Consider the following 18816-nt stretch of genomic DNA (forward strand, 5'->3'; position numbering starts at 1 on the left):
CAGAATGGCGTCTATCTCCAAAGGTTTAGAAGGAGTTAGTGAACAAAAACACATAAACTACAACATTAATATTTTTGTATTCAGTCAATTTTCCATTTAACAAGTTTTAAACTTGATTTATATTTCTTATCGACAACCTTAGTTATGTCAACAAAATTAATTTGGTAATTTTAGAAATACTTTACAGGGCAGGTGAACAACTAGTCTAATTAATCCAATACAAATACAGTTAAGTAAAGTTCAAGTTCAGTTGTTTCTGTAGAATTCAATCGCATTATATAAAAAAAAACTAGCTATATCGAGTTTCTTATATTATATCAGTCTAAAGTTTCTGAATTTTCTTGTATTATGTTGGTCTAAATTTTCTTGTATAATGTTGGTCTGAATTTTCTTGTATTATGTTGGTCTGAATTTTCTTGTATTATGTTGGTCTAAATTTCTTGTATGTTGGTCTAAATTTCTTGTATTATGTTGGTCTAAATTTCTTGTATTATGTTGGTCTAAATTTCTTGTATAATGTTGGTCTGAATTTTCTTGTATTATGTTGGTCTGAATTTTCTTGTATTATGTTGGTCTAAATTTTCTTGTATTATGTTGGTCTAAATTTTCTTGTATTATGTTCGTCTAAATTTTCTTGTACTATGTTGGTCTAAATTTTCTTGTACTATGTTGGTCTACATTTTCTTGTACTATGTTGGTCTAAATTTTCTTGTATAATGTTGGTCTGAATTTTCTTGTATTATGTTGGTCTAAATTTCTTGTATGTTGGTCTAAATTTCTTGTATAATGTTGGTCTAAATTTCTTGTATAATGTTGGTCTACATTTTCTCGTACTATGTTGGTCTACATTTTCTTGTACTATGTTGGTCTAAATTTTCTTGTATTATGTTGGTCTAAATTTTCTTGTACTATGTTGGTCTAAATTTTCTTGCACTATGTTGGTCTACATTTTCTTGCACTATGTTGGTCTACATTTTCTTGTATTATGTTGGTCTAAATTTTCTTGTACTATGTTGGTCTACATTTTCTTGTACTATGTTGGTCTACATTTTCTTGTACTATGTTGGTCTACATTTTCTTGTACTATGTTGGTCTAAATTTTCTTGTACTATGTTGGTCTAAATTTTCTTGTACTATGTTGGTCTAAATTTTCTTGTACTATGTTGGTCTAAATTTTCTTGTATTATGTTGGTCTGAAATTTCTTGTATTATGTTGGTCTAAATTTTCTTGTACTATGTTGGTCTAAATTTTCTTGTATTATGTTGGTCGTTTTTGATGGCTTGTACCAGTTTCTGTCCACTTAACTGACTGCCGTTTTGACTCTGGACTGAAGTGGTGGATCAATGTTTCATTCATTGTCATATATTAACGCAAAAACTTCCTTTTGTTGCAAACAACTCTTTTATTTGTTGATCAACTGTGAGCAAATGTGACATCTACTTTGAAAAGAGTTTGTATTTATTTCTCACCCACCATGAGAAATGTGATACTAGAGTCGGGAAGTGAGATTGAAATGTCAGCACGCTCAAGAAGGAGCACTCTGATCCTGCAAAAGATATGTGTGCAACCCCGTTAGAATTCCTGGCAGAGGCGCCTCAGGCGATTAGCAATAAACTAACCCTTTCTCATAGAGAGAAAGCAAAGCCTGGAAGGGTGGCCCTGCTAGAAATGCACAGAACCATCATTAAACTGCAATCAACAGGGAATAGGTAATTACAGGGATGGTCTAATCTCTGTTGATATTGGAGTCAAGGGAAAAATCCTCCTCCAGCAAGAGCTTTCTTATTAACAAATCTTCATGAAAAATTGGCAAATACACTGGATTTTGATATTGTCAATTATTCTGCTAAATTATACCATTCAATTTACAATTAGCCAAAATTAGTATATGGACATTTTTTTATGTTTTCATGAAAAACTATTGAATTTGAATTTGAATCGTTTCTATCTGTATGACCATGTATAATGACTCAGCATACCATCTCTTAATTGTTGTTTCAGATGGAACAATGTCTGAGTAACATTTATTAAGCTATTGCTTTGCTTGAACAGTACTTTTTCCTATCAGAAAACAATGCTTTATCAACACATGACATTCAGATTTCTCCATTGTTTTGAAAATTTACAACAGTAGCGTCACTTAAATAACTGTAATTTATAAGTTAATAATCCGATTGGGTTCAAATTTTGATAGATTCCATTTAACGGTTAGTACTTTATAAAACTTATAATCATTTTTTATTAGTGGTGCCATCTTTATGTCAGGCTCTAAACTTATTAAGCGATGTGTTAAGGTAACCTTTTCTTTACATGCGGTTATAGCAAAATCCGTTACTGCAGTTGAGTGGTTGAGTATAAATTCAACTTGATTCCCTTCATCATTTATATTCAGATTTCTGTTTGACATTTTTTTTTTTCATGCATGAAGAAATGGGTTAATTCAATTTTTAATTTTTACTTTTTTGTCTTTTTTAAAGTTATGGAATTAAAATAAGATTATGTTTAATATTGCATGTTTAGACATCCTGCTGTGTTTTTATTGATCTAAATTGAAATATCTCCATTCATTGTGTGTCAAGTCAGTGTAAGATCCGTGCGGCTTGTCGATCTTAAAAAATATCGATTTTGGAGTCATACCGTGCTTGGCTAATTGGTAGAAACCGAAGATGTCAACTAGCGTTCATTTCTGTCTGGTGGTGAAACACTAATTTGGGAGCTTTTGGAGAGTTACTCCCCTTAGTTTTACTCTGATTAAGAATAGTAGTACATGTCAGTATCATTCAAGGTTAGACAATTAGAACATATAAGGTCTAACTCTAATTCTAGGAGTTCCAAAATTCTTACTTGAACTCATAGAATTCCAAAATATCCAATTCTGACTGAATTTTAAAGTCTTCCAATATTTAAACTCTTTTGATTGTTTCGGTATTAAAAAATATGGTTCTGATTTCGACTTCTAGCAATCTTACGAATGCAACTTCGACTCTTTTTCCAACCACCAACACTGCAATCCTGGTACTATCTCTTGGTTAAATATTATCTATCCTGGCTATGACATGAAACTGAATCTATCATAGTCGTGAAGCTCCGATTTGTGAGCTTTCTGCAGTGAAGAGTTATCTCTCTGTTGCCAGACATAACTCATAACTCGGAATAGTAGTGACTGTCAGGTTCCCATTTCTGTGTTATATAAACTCTATCATTTACACATTATTTAATTTTACAAATATACATCTACAGAATAAACTAACCTACATAAAATGTTTGGTTCCGGCATAAAACAACTTGTATTTATTTATTTTTAATTATTTTTCAATTGCAACTAACTGTACCTATCCAGTGATTGCTGTTTTATTTATAAACATTTTATGTACATTCGTTCCTCAACATTAAGTCAAATGTTGTGGTTTATAACATTGTAAAAATGTACATATCATAGATTCAATTAATTGCTCTGTTAAAAACAGTGCATAAATTAAAATAATTCTCCAGGTCAATTATTGTGATAATAAATTAATTTTATGATTATTCATGTGTTTCCTTTCATTGCTTTCTTTTAATTTCATTCTATATGTGTTTTGTTTTTTCATGAAATATGTGACGATGTTAAAATTTATAACCCAGATCACATTTTAAAGTCTTATGCCATTTTTCACCAGTTTTGAGACTTAAACTCAGTTTTGAGAATTATTGTTTCATTGCAAGCCCTGGTATACATACAATCTGCTCAGCAACATAAGAAAAAATAAAATATATTATTGGTGGGTTAAACCTCTGTGTTTCCTTCTATTTTTTTTCTTTTCTTTTTTTACCGCATAGTTTAGTGTGATAATCATGGTTTAATAATCTAAGATAAGCACACCTTGGTTTACAAAAACTGTCTAAGTGATTCTGTCGGTATTACCCAGTAAGTTTGCCTAAGTGGTTGGCAATAAACTAACTCTTTCTCAGAGAGGAGGTAAAGCCTGGAAAGGTAGACCTCCTAGGGCTGAACAAAGCTATACCTAAAAACCGTTAAAATATCAAGACCAGACTTTTTTTGGGTCAATGTCAAATATCGTATAAGATGCAAGACTTCATTACCTATGGGCCAATTTATGAGTTTCTATCATTAACAAAACCGAACTTGAAACTAAAAGTGTGACTTTCAACTTTTTTTATTGACCTAGGTATTCCAAAATTAAATCAGTTCCAAGTTAAACCATGACCAATATTTTAACCCAGTTTAATGACAATTAGTCAAGCAATATGTGCTCTGGGATCTACATAAACAAACAAACTTGACTGAAAACCTAATCCACCTTTACAAAGGTAACAATATCAAATGAAAATTGGTCAGTCAAAAGTAAAGTTTGATTTGTCAACTTAAATGCTATTTGAGTCTAACTTTGAAAATCTGATAAGATAACTTTATATGTTAGAAGTGCCTTTTTTATTTCATGATTTTTTTCTACTCTTGAACTTTTTGCCTTTCTAAGTTTTAACCCAAAGCTGTTACCTTTGAGCTTTTCCTTTTTGAATAGACACATTTTCGTAGAGGTAGAACTATTTTGGGAGTTGGTGCATTTATCTATAATATTTTTTATTATTGATAAAATATCCTTCAGACTAAAAAAGAAAGTAAAAGAAATAAGTTTTAAAACAGAAAATTATAAAATGGCTTCAAGCCAAGAAATGTTGACCAAAATGTGCCAAAAAGAATCTTTGTTTATTTTTTTTTTCTAACTGTTTTTAAAAAAGTCTTCCAAGTTATTTTAACCAGACATTTTTGTTTCTCATGTGAATTTTTTATGCTTACCATGAGTATCAATTTGATTACAAATGGCAAATATTACATTAACATAAAAGGTAAAATCTAAATTCAGTTTTTTAGACTTTTTATATAAGACACAAGTGTACCCATGCTCTACAAAATGATGGCATTTTTTTTCCATTGCTTTTCAACTTATTGAAAAGTGTAAACAATTCACATCTAAGATAAATTCATTGCCACTTAATATTTATTCATTAAAAATATTCTAATGCATTTGGATATCCCAGGTGCTAGGAAGCATGGTAGATGAATGGAAAATACATGGTTCGATTGCGTAAGAAATTATGTAACTGTATTCAATCTAGCTGCTGGATGAGAATGGATTGCAGGTGCAAGACGTTTTCTGATGTTTTTCGACCCAGAGTCCAGGACACTTACAGCACCGTAGATGATGAAGATGAAGTATATACAAATTAATTCTTTAAACCTCTAAAATATTTTTTTTTGTCTACTTTAATTTTAAAAAAGTTTTTTAAATTATTTTTTTTTTATTTACAAAAACTTATATTTTCTGAACAGACTGGCATTTAAATGCCATGTTTCATCAGTATTTGCTATTTGTTTAAAATAAACAAATGTGGTCCAGTGAGTACAATTAGTATTTATTTAACATACAAAAAATATGTAAATAAATCCATTGTGATTACTATTAAATAATTTTTAAATGTTTACTAAGAAATGTCTTATGATCAGTTTTATGGTGCAAGGTGTCATAAAATGTTTTATGTAGAAAGATTGTTTAGTTTTCATTTATAAGTCGCATTTTGTAAATATGCTTCTTTGGGAGTTGGGGTAGGCATTAGTCCAGGGAGGCAATCAACTGTTTATTTAAAAAAATATATATTTTTTAATTTCAAAGATGTCTTTTTTTAATAAAATGAGTAATTGATAATTGCTGAAGATGAAAAATCTTTCTCTCTCTCATATTAGTGGCGTGGCAAGGCCACAGGGGAAACAACCAAGCAAAAAAGTCGCATTAAATTAAAATTCATCCCAAAGCAAGGGAAGACTCGATTCCAAATATTTCTCATCTCCCCTCTTTGGTTTTCATACATAAATTAAATTTCACAGTGTATAAGGATTATTTGATACTGGAGATATTCATAATCGTCCACATATTTGCAAAAGAGGGGAGATATAACATATGAGAAATATTTAGAATCAAGTCTATCCTTGCTGTTATTTCAGATCATTTGAAACTATAGCGGCAATTTTTAGTCTCCCCTTCATCAAGGCCAGAGATTTTGGGGAAATATATGTATAAATGACCTTGTCTGTCTGTATGAGGAATGATCTCTTATAATCCTGTCAATTTTTTGTCTACAGACTTGAAACTTATATAAGTGGATGTAGACCTGTGGGGCAAATGAGATTTGGTCTTTAGCCAGTAAAAATAACTGCTAAGGGGTCAAAATTGAGAAAAATTGGAGCTTGAATGCATAAATCAACTTAAAGTGGCCTTCTATGCATGCATAAATATATATTTTTAGGTTAAAAAACATTATTTCTTAACTTTTTATATGCATAATAGATGTAGCTCAGAGGGTAAAGAATAATGTTGGAGAGCTATATATTTTGGTTTCGATTCTAACTGATGACACTCAAGTCATATTTTTTTTTAACTTTTGAAATCATTACTATGTATTGAATACAATATAATTGACAGAGAATTAACTCTATAATAATAAGTACAAAATATATTTGAATTTATTTTCCGACTGGGCAATGCTGAGCGGCCTATTAGTAAATATATACATGTGACCTTATCTGTGTGTGTATGGAATGGTCTCTATCAAACTACTCAGTCAATTTTTAGTCTAAAGACTTGAAATTTGATATGTAGGGGGTTTGGAACTCTGGGTCAAAATTGAATAATTGGAATTTGGCAGGTATAAGTCGACTTAAAGTACTCCCCCATGCATGCATAACTATACATTAAAGTCTGTTGATTTTTAAAGTTTTGATATCCATCTGTCAACTCAAACGATAATGAAGTGCTAAATGTTTTGGTTTCGATTCTAGCTAATGGCACCCAAGTCATATTTGTTTTTTTAAACTTTTAAAACCACTACAATATAATAGGTACAATATAATAATCAATACGAAATCTGCATAAATTAAAATATCATATTAAACCATATTTTGTGACTGGGCAATGCTGGGTAACATACCAGTGTATAAAATATCAATCTCAAAAACATATATAGTAAATATAGTATGAACGCTCTCACTAATATAGTACATCAGTTATTTAGCAGATTTAAAAAATAAAGCTATTAAAGAAGGAACAAAATCTGCCTTTGTTTTCGTATGCGTTTAAGAATAATTTAATAATTCAAATTATCCTCAATATATACTCATATGTGCTTTGAATACATATATCTTTTGAAAACTGATCAGTACAAATTTTAAAATAAAATGAAATAACTAAGATGTTAATAATTGTTAGTATATATTTTGGTGATATTTTGAGATAAACCTCTTTATCAAGTAGAATTGATCATATAATATTTTTCTCTCTTCTTTTTTCTCTGTATCTGCTATTATTGGATATTCAGTATTGTAATGCAGCATCAATTCACATTTTTTTATTTTCAAATTTTTATCCATTGTTGAAATAAAACCTTGAAAAATGCAAAATAGTTCCGGCTAAGTTTAGAAATAATAAAATGTTATCTTTTGTTTTAAGCACAGAGTCAATAGTAGTAATACAAAAAAAAAAAAAAAAAAGCGGACAAAAATCGAATCAAGATAGCAGATTCGGTACACTGAAAGGGCTCAATATCCTTTCATATAGAGTTCTATAGTAATCGTATGGTTACGCATGAAGGAGCATTAATAAATCTTGATTGTGAATTATTGGGAATGTGCACCTAGAACCTTTATTATAAAACTCTGTGGACCGTCCAAGCGTCGTTGCTTGCTTACTTGAATCCTGTCTTCAATTCTCGGGTGATTCCATCTTTTAAAAAAAGGATGACAGGTGAATTATATATATATATATATATATATATATATATATATATATAAAATTACCCACTAACACGTTATTTGTCGTCTACAACTCATCAGAGTGGTTGAATCTAGTGAGATCGGATCCCAGAGTAATGAGCCTAAGCCCTTCACCGCTCATCCATCTCGCACGACTGTTTGGATATATCGCGATTTATTTAGATGTTGTTTGCTTTTGTTTTTCATAAATAATTGAATTCATTCAAAACATATCACAAAAACAAGACGAAACAACATCGAAGTAAATCGCTATATATTCAAACAGTCGTGTGAGATGGGTGAGCGGTGAAGGGGTTTAGGCTCATTACTGTGTGGTCCCGATTTCGAATCTTGCGAGATTCAGCCACTCTAATGAGTCATAGAGGACGATACAGTGGATAATTATATTTTAAAAATAATATATATACCGCTCCCGATGTGGGGGTAACAAATTGGTTAAAGGGAAAATTATTCCCAACTCGCATTTAGGTAAAAATGCACTTTCGTAAATAATTGAATTCATTCAAAACGTATCGCAAAAACAAAATGTTTTGGTTTCGATTCTAGCTGATGGCATCCAAGTCATATATATATATATATATATATATATATATATATATATATATATATATATATATATATATATATATATATATATATATATATATATATATACATATATATATATATATATACATATATATATATATATATACATATATATATATATATACATATATATATATATATATACATATATATATATATATATATATACATATATATATATATATACATATATATATATATATATATATATACATATATATATATATATATATATATATATATACATATATATATATATATATACATATATATACATATATATATATATATATATATATACATATATATACATATATATATATATATATATATATACATATATATATATATATATATATATATATACATATATATATATATATATATATATATATATATATACATATATATATATATATATATATATATACATATATATACATATATATATATATATATATACATATATACATATATATATATATATATATATATACATATATACATATATATATATATATATATATATATACATATATATACATATATATATATATATATATATACATATATACATATATATATATATATATATACATATATATATATATATATATATATACATATATACATATATATATATATATATATACATATATATACATATATATATATATATATATACATATATATATATATATATACATATATATACATATATATATATATATATATATATACATATATACATATATATATATATATATATATATACATATATATATATATATATATACATATATATATATATATACATATATATATATATACATATATATATATATACATATATATATATATACATATATATATATATACATATATATATATATATATATACATATATATATATATACATATATATATATATATATATATATACATATATATATATATATATATACATATATATATATATATATATATATATATAGTTTTGATCTCACTACTATATATTAAGTTTAATATAGTAATCAATAGAGAATTGTCTCTATAATAATAATAAATACATGATCTGCATGAGTTAAAATATCATATTTAAACGTATCTTATGACCAGGCAATGCCGGGCAACCTGCTTTCAAATATAAAGAATACCTTATTTTATCAGTACGAGCACTAGAAACTGATGTCTACTCCCCTATCTGTAATGCAGCTTGGAGACTACTTTTTGTGAAGAAACCAACTTGTTAACTCTTTAACAACCAAAAATCACTGAATTAACCAATTCTAATAATTATTTTTAGCATTTAGTCAATTAAGTTTATATTTTATAAGGAAAAAATATTTTCAAAATTTAACATCATTAGAATTAATGGGCCCTATTCTAGTAAATTAAATATGATGTCATGCTATAATTGTTTTGTTAATGTTTTAAGCTTTATTCTTAAGAAAATCCAAATAGCTTTGTTGGTAAGATGTTAGGCTGAAGATCTCAAGGTTTCAGTTTCAATTAATAGCATCCACTTTATTTGTTGAGAATTTATTATCTACTATTAACAGTAGTTAAGATTGATCTGATATTTTTAAAAAGTTACAAATTCTGCAATGTATTCATTATGTGTAAAATAATTTCGACTGGAGGATGGGCAAAATTTCTATTTATATAAGATTAGGATTTTCAAAAAAATTATAAGTTTGAGAAGATCTCTATATTGACACAATAAGGTTTTTAAAATTATTTATAATACCAGTATTGTTAGCAACTCAAGTGATCGATATATAATTTTTCTGATAACATTTTAATTCAGGTGACAAAAAATAAAACTAAAGGGGCCTCCAAAGTGTTGCTGAAACCATCCATCCCCGAGTTAATAGTAACTTTGCTCCTTCTCTCTTTGGAAGTAAGTAATTCTGGCTCTAGGATATGTTCATATTGTGCTTGGGTCTCTTTTGAACCAAGTTACATCCATTGTTACTGTATGCAGCTGAGAGTTGACAATAACTATTCATGCACAGTCAAACACCTTTTGTGTCGTATTTGTAACATGGTATGCAGAACTGCTGGTCGCTTGATGCATCGTGGGAAAATCCATAAAATTCATCCGCCTCATCAAGCATGCAAATCTCTGTATATTTCATTTGCAACTTGTGCAGTCTTGTAAGAGTTTTATGTATTTAGAAGACAAATCCAAACACTCTATTAATTATTGATTGCTTTACTGTTAACATAATGAGGACACTCGTTAGGATGGCATTTTACCAGACTGAGCTTCAAAGTGTATGTGCACGTGATGGATATAATGAAAAATCAGTGAGTGTTTGAAGTGTTTCTGTCCGCTGAAGGATGACTGGTTGATTAAATAAGACAATTAAAAAAAAAAAAAATAAAAATGGCTCCAGTTTACAAACTATTAAAAAACATAATTTTAAAAGCAACTGAATTCTGGATGCACTGATAGAAAAATATGGAAACCATTTCTCTCTTAAACATCAAGCATGATTCTAATATCAAGTAACCAGTTTAACCAAGAGTTTGCAAATAATATTAAAACCAAAAGAAATTAGAAATCTAATTTTGCAAAAAATCCTATTTAAAATAATTTACTTTAATCAGAACGTGTCATATTTATATTATTATTATACTGCATCCTATAAATTTATGGGTATACTCGATTTTTATTTGTTTGCTTTATAACGTACAACGTGTCATGGCATGTCCTCATGAGCTGCTAATCAGGAATTATAACAAAGATTTTGAATGACTAACGTAATATTTCTATACCTGACATCATCAGCAGCTTTTGCCATTGGACAGACTAAGACAAAAGCAGTATATTTTCATCTTTGCAGTTTCATAATGTTTTATTGAAACACATTTATTTTGGACTAGCGAGGATACCCAGTGTTGCCCGGCTGTGGAGAGGTTTTATGTTAAAGGTATTGAGCAACGGAGGCCTAAAAAAAATTAGTAGCGAACGCAAAAAAAAAAAAATTAACCAACCCCCTAAAAGAAAAAAAAAATGAAAATAGCAGCGAGTGCCTGTGTGAGCGCAAAAAAAAAAAAATTTTTTAAATAGCCGCAGTAGCCAGGCTCGAACTTGTAATGATAAGAGGAAAAGAAAGTGAAAAAAAAAAGCAAACGGTTTAGTTGTCACGCACACCGTAACATATGAAGTCGCTGCCATTCAAAATAAGGTTAATCATTACAAGGCGTATGATAACTTTGCAAAAATGTCAATGACAAAATTGCTTGTAAAAAACGGCTCAGTTGACGGTGAAAGAATTAATGTTTTTGGCCAATTTTTGGATATTTGTCGTCCGAGAGACCAATCTTTCTAACAATACCAATTTTGTCAGTGTTAGTTGCGTCTGTCGAACGTTTTAGCGAGACATACATACACATGCACACGCACACACACTAACAGACAGGTGAAATTTATATTACAGATGTTGATAACATTATGATATATAAACATGAGGAATGCTATCCCATTTATGCATTTCACCGTCGGGACACTAAGTTTCTGGCCTGCTTAGAACTTATCCAGGACAGCAATGGGATCCTGAACATTGTGGCTGTTATCTTCATTTATGACCTCGTCATTTGATTTAGTTTCTCTGATAGAGGAATTATGTTGTTTGCGCCAGTGTGCTTCATGGATATGTAAAGCTTGTATTTTATACAATTTTCTGATGCAATCACACATTGCAGTTGGGCACATGTCCAAGTCGTTTTCATTTAAATCAATCTTGCGTCTTCCTCTTCACTGCAGTCACACAGAGGTGATGGACTTGAGTCAGCATCTGTTCTTTTGATATAATGCATTAATAACATATTATAAATACGTGTGGGTGTGTGTATACAAATTATTTATTTAAAATCTATATCTTACACATTTTAGAGACTAAAATGATTTCATTGCCGTGGATTAACTTTTTACCATTTAAACATCTTTAAGTTCCATTCGAATTATCAGCAGCTTATAAAATCGATACAAATCGAAAAATAGTTTTATATAAATAATTTGTATTTTAACTCTCACTTTTGCAAACAAGCATTTTGATTTTTTTCAGCAAGTCCAATGCCATATATATATATATATATATATATATATATATATATATATATATATATATATATATATATTAGTGTTAGGACGATTAATCAGGATTGGAATTGGGAATCAAAAAAAAAAAAATCAGAAATTTTGGAGGTATCGGAATCGGAAAAAATTGTGCCTATTTTCCAATGCTAATTCCTTTATCTTTTTTATTTATTTTGTTTAAAACAAAACCTTTCACTGCTGGTAGTAATAATAAAATGATCAATATTTATTAATTTTAAACTACCAGTAAAACTAAAATTTGCGTAACACATACACGTGTGTTTTTACGTTTGAGACAATATATGGACATTTAAGATGTGTTTTTATAGTAATCAGAAAAAATAACAACTTTATACTTAAATATTTAGAAATTTATAAAGAATCGGAATTGGGAATTTAGTAGAGAATCGGTAAAAATGTTGGAATCGTTCGAACGACATGTACAAGTAATATGTAGACCATTAGTTTTTTTTTCCTTTTTTTGGAAGGGAGGGTAGTGTGGTTTCATCGTTTCCCTAATCTGCTCACGTTGCAGGCTGTGTTGACTAGATTACATGTCCCATAATTCATATTGATAAGTTCAATAGTTTAGGAGTTTACTTCACACAAATATTATTGACACGAATGTATGCATGCATTGTTGCAGTTAAAATTTTATTACATCATATAACTAAAAACTTGATGCAGACAAATGCTTTCCTATTAAAATTTTTGTCTATATGGCTTATTTTAAAAGTTTAATTTTTTTTTTTTGGGGGGGGGGGGGCTTGGAGTCGCACATCCTAAATAGTAAAGTTTACAAAATGAATGTGCTCACGTTATACAGTGTTTTTTCGAATGTATATTCCATAATTCATAATGATTGATTAGAGTTAATTCTATTTGTAACACACACACACACACGCACACACACATATGCTTCCGTTGAGTCTCAAAAGACAAAGAACTCCCTTCTGTAAGGCCAGCTGTGCATGTAATTGCGCAATCCCCAACCACACGTCTTCTGAATCGGCACTGCTTGAGTCCAGTGGCAAGGAGAAGTCCAGGACGACGGGAAACAATGCCGATATAAGCGGAGAGCACATACAGCACCTGGAAGTCTCAAATGGTCACCCATCTGGTACTGGCCAGGCTCATCGTTGCTTAACTTGGGTGATCCAACAGAAATCGGTGTGACAAATGTGACTATGCCGTATATATATATATAAAGAACAACTAGTTAATAAAACATGTTAAAAACACTTTGAAAAAGAGTTAAAAACATATTTAATTTTAAAAAGGAAGCACAAAAATAAGTGGATAGTCCTTAATCCGTGGAGTTTCAAAGAAATACTTTCCTTCTCATCAGAGGGTAGGATTTAGCAAAATGCAGGATCGGATATATATATATATATATATATATATATATATATATATATATATATATATATATATATATATATATATATATATGTACGCACACAAATGTGTATATGGGAATATGTTTCTTAATTATATTTCACCTTTTATTTATAACAATCCTTTAATTTATGAAGCTTAATATAATTACAGAGCATATAATAAATAAATGACAAAGTCTATATTCCAAATTTTATGATGTTGACCATCTTACCATTTATTGTTTAAGTATGTTGACATGCACAATTCATTCTTGACAGCACCTGTTTCGTAGTGCAAAATCATTATTCAATTATTATATCAACCAATGAATTTATTTCTCCCTTAACTCATCAGAAGAAAAAGCACTTACCAATTTTAAAAGAAAATAAATGCATATGGGTATGATTACAAAATCCGAAAATTGGAAAAAAAGTTGCAATTAACTTTCTTTCCTTTTATTATGCCATGAAGATGGATTTTCTGGTTTTAATAATAGGTTTTAATATTTAATGTTAAAATGAGCACAAATTTAACCATCAATTTGACATAAAGCACTCATTTTAAGTTAACGGGTTATAAGTTTTACCTGTTTTCAATGGTCTAAAAGTTTAGTGTATATATATATATATCTTCTATAATATAAAGCTGAACGTCTGTGTATGTGTCTGGTCACGAATAGGCTCCTCTATGGTTGACTATTATAGAAAACTGATCACATATAATGATAGAAGATGTATCAAGACACAGGAATGGGTATGTTTGATCTGGCATAATGATGATTCATTAAAATTGTGGAATCTGAGTACGCGCCTGGTCCACAAAGTATGGAAATAAAAAATTAAAAAAAAACGTTTACAAGTGTTTTTTATATAGATCTACATAATACTTTGATAAGTATGTTTTAACTTAAATAGGGATGGTATAATAAATTTGTGGGGTCTGTGTTCGCGCCTGGCCTCCAAAGAATGGAAATAGGCACAAACTTTAATAAAGACTTTTCATATTTATCTGTGTAAGTATATTTTGATAATTATGTTTTAGTTTGAAGAAATATGGTATAATAAAATTATGGGGTGTTCGTTCGCGCCTGACCTCCATAGAATGGAAATGTCACAAAGTTTAACAAGGTTTTTTAATATAGATCCACAGAATATTGTGATAAGTGTTTCAGTGTGAACAGGTATGATATAATAAATTATGGGGCTTATCTATTTTATTTTTACTTTCATCATATTTTGCTTTGGTTTTGATAGCCCCAAATTCGAAGCTATCTCTTTACAACCCTTCCTTTTCATAACCTATCATACTTTCATAAATCAGAGTCCATTTTCTGTAGGCTGTTTTTGAACCCAGTCAACGACGGGTACTTTTGCTAGTATATATATATATAATGTTTAAAATTATATTTTGTTGCTTTGTACATTGACATAATTTCCTAGAAAGTATTTTATTTTTTGTTTATTTTTTGTTTTCCTACCTCTTTTTCGTTTAACAAAACCCCAAACAATGGACACGCTCCGAAAGTTGAAATACTGGTTAGGATTGAATAAATAGACAAAGCAACATGTCCGGCTTTGAATCGTGACTAAAAGAACTCAAGAGGGCAAACAGGTCTACATTTTATTCCATGCATGCGGAAACATGCACACTCACTGTTTTCCCTAATTTTTCTTTTCATGTAAAAACCTCTCAAAGATAGACAAATGCATTATATATATATTCAAATGAAAAAAAAAAAAACAGTTCATGCACATGCTCTCCCTCTCTCTCTCTCTCTCTCTCTCTCTCTCACGCGCACACACACACACACACACACACACACACACACACATAGATATGCATATATAGTGTAATAACCCTGTTTCAATATTAAAACTTTAAAAATCGAAAAAAAAAGAAAAAAAAGACATCTCACATCACGATTCGAACTTACAACCTTTAGATAATGACGCCACGCTCTTATCAACTGAGCTAAGAGGACGTTGACAAAATAAGGTCGTTTTTTTTAAATATTTAAACTAATTCAAGTTCCGACGTCATTTGCGCATGCGTAGAAGCCATCTTGTCATGAAGATACGATTTTTTTTTCCACCCCTCATGGTAAAAAAGGGACGGGTTATATTTTTTTGGGCGAAGGTTCGAGCTTGAAAATGATACCTATCTGGCGAAAATCCGTGGCCTGTAATGAAAGTTTTTGGCGGACATACAAACACATACACATACATATATATGCACACACACACACACACACACACATTTTCGCTTTTACATATATACATTTATCAATCAATTTATTGTTTTTTGGCATTTGATTATGTTTGGAGCCATAGACCTCGTTTTCAATATCGTTCTACAATTTTAAATCACTTTTTCAAACATGGCAATTTACAAAATTTTCAATTTTTATGCGAATAACAATTTTATAGCAATTCTATATTTTTTTTGCTGGCTATTTCCTCTGAAAAAAAAAATCCCAAGTATTTTAATGGAATGTGCACTGATAAACTTATTGCATTTTGCCGGGAGGCAAGTAAATACGGGCAACAATTTGATTTGATTTATTTGTATCTTTGCAGTTATTCACTGTTTCCATTTATTCTATCCATTCCGATGATGTATCTGAAATTTTAAAGTTTGTTTTAAATTCCTTGAACAAAAAAAATCATGTCTTTAAACAAGAGTTTCTTTTCTTAAATTTTCAGCTTGATAATGCTGATGAACAAGCAGCCCAAGTACGTCGAGAACTGGATGGTAGACTCAACCTGGTAGAACAAATGGCTAGGGTAAGTTAGGCTTTTCATATTTCCTCTAAAGAAAGAAGTCATGTAATATTTGCACTGAAGAGTGTTCAGAACCAGCCACTTTTTGGCAGACTAGTGCAGATGAAACAGGAAATAAAACATGAACATAAAACTGGAGACTGTCACTTATTACTAGGGCTATGACAACAGCACATTCTTTTCATTGTTTGGGCTCTCCAGTATATATCTGACACAGACACAGTTAATCAACTGAGAACCACGTCACTCTATATAAAAGCATATAAGATATCAATGGATACACATTCGAGAGTCAAAACAATGATGTTGTCCTAGCCCTAGTGATTATGCAAGAATATACATGGACGTTACTAAAAGGCATGATATACATTAAAATGTTGTCTTTAATATAATGAGACATATAAAATAAAAGCAATATTATCCAATGACAAATATCCATATCTGCCTGTGATTATTAGGGCTATGACAAGAGAATATTCTTTTCATTGTTTTGACTCTCGGGTATATATCCGACACAGACACAATTAATCAACCAAGAACCACATCACTCTATATAATAACATATAAGATATCAACGGATACACACTCGAGAGTCAAAACAATGAAAAGAATATGCTGTTGTCCTAGCCCTACTTATAACTTATATTCATTGCATCACAGGTCTTGCAGACAAGCCATACCTTAAGAAGTTTACATCGGCAAAAGATAAATTCCTAAAATATGAAAATTTAGAGTTCCAAGAACCTTTTGATGAAACAAAACGTATGTAAGGAGAAATTTAATACAAACGTACATTTTGGTTGGTGCTGTGCAGGTTTGCATGTGTGTTAATAGAAAGATGATGAGTGGGGAGTCATATCCAGCTTCCTCAAAATTGCACTCTGGAGTGAGACAAATACAAAAATTGTATCCAACTAGAAGAGTCCTCTTTCACTGACCATGGACAAAACAGATGCTACACTTATTTATTTGCAAAAATATGCTATACATTTTAACAAATTAGTCACAGAGACATCAAAAATGTGTAGAGTAAGAGTACGTTGGTAGTCATCCACTATCTATTTGTAACTAAACTCATTAGCAGAGGCCACGCTACTTAAAATATTTCCAATTATTTGAATTTTAATATATATATATATTGTATTTTGTGTACAGAAAGTTGTTAGATAAGACAAGTCATTGGTACCGTCGGTTTCAAGCCTGATAATTAGGACCATTTAAGATATCAAGCTGTCTTTAGCCAATACTCATCTATATATAGAAAACCGGCTTGAAACCGACGGTACCAATGACTTGTGTCATCTAACATCTTTCTGTACACAAAATACAAAATATAAATATACTCTTATTTTCGGATTTTCCTTTTAATTGAGCACTCTGCTGGATTTCTTTTTCAAAAAAAACCTAATCATATATATATATATATATATATATATATATATATATATATATATATATATAGTTTGTTTATTATACAAACATTATTGGTTACATATATGCATACATGTTTCAGTAGAATCCCAACTCAAGGATAACACTTCATCAGTATCGATTCTTTTTTGGTCTGATGAAGTGTTATCCTTGAATTTGGATTCCACTGAAACGTGTATGCACATATGTAACCAATAAATTTTATATAATAAACAAGCTATATACCAGTTCTCTCCTGCATTGAACACTCTTTAATAATCATGTGAGTTTCATTGAATTTATATCTAGGAAACCAATCAATGCAACTAATATATATATATATATATATATATATATATATATATATATATATATATATATATATATATATTATAAGGTAAAATTAAAAGCCAAGAACAATGCGAGATTTTTTTTTTTATATAGAGTAAAATTAAATGCAAACAAAAGAAATAAAGTTCTTTTTTTTGTTGTTTGTTTTTTCTTTTTCACACAAATTTTAACTCTAAACAACAGTAATTTTTTTTTTCTGTTGTATTCAATGGTGATATAAATCTCAATATATTTCAGACTTATTAGTCCATTTTCAAGAGAAGACAGCGGAAGAGTGTTCAAAATTGGAAAAGTAGCCGCCGAGTTTGCCACGTGATACCGCGAAATATAGAACAAAAAATGACGTTAGGAGAACGTTAAAATAAATCAGTTG

The 18816-nt window shown here is 29.5% G+C and overlaps 1 protein-coding gene across 19 annotated transcripts in view; it reads left to right on the forward strand.

Annotated features, from left to right (window-relative positions):
* LOC145294584 (calcium-dependent secretion activator 1-like) overlaps positions 1–18816 on the forward strand; it is a 649478-nt gene that overhangs the window by 186560 nt on the left and 444102 nt on the right. For all 19 annotated transcript variants that reach the window (XM_080141411.1, XM_080141392.1, XM_080141393.1 and 16 more), the window contains exon 2: positions 16605–16685. In XM_080141411.1, the coding sequence (XP_079997537.1) occupies positions 16605–16685 (81 nt within the window). The remainder of the gene's footprint in view (positions 1–16604; positions 16686–18816) is intronic.

This window comes from Euprymna scolopes, chromosome 2 (genome assembly GCF_053919585.1).
Source record: "Euprymna scolopes isolate OS-2025 chromosome 2, ASM5391958v1, whole genome shotgun sequence".
NCBI lineage: Eukaryota > Metazoa > Mollusca > Cephalopoda > Sepiida > Sepiolidae > Euprymna > Euprymna scolopes.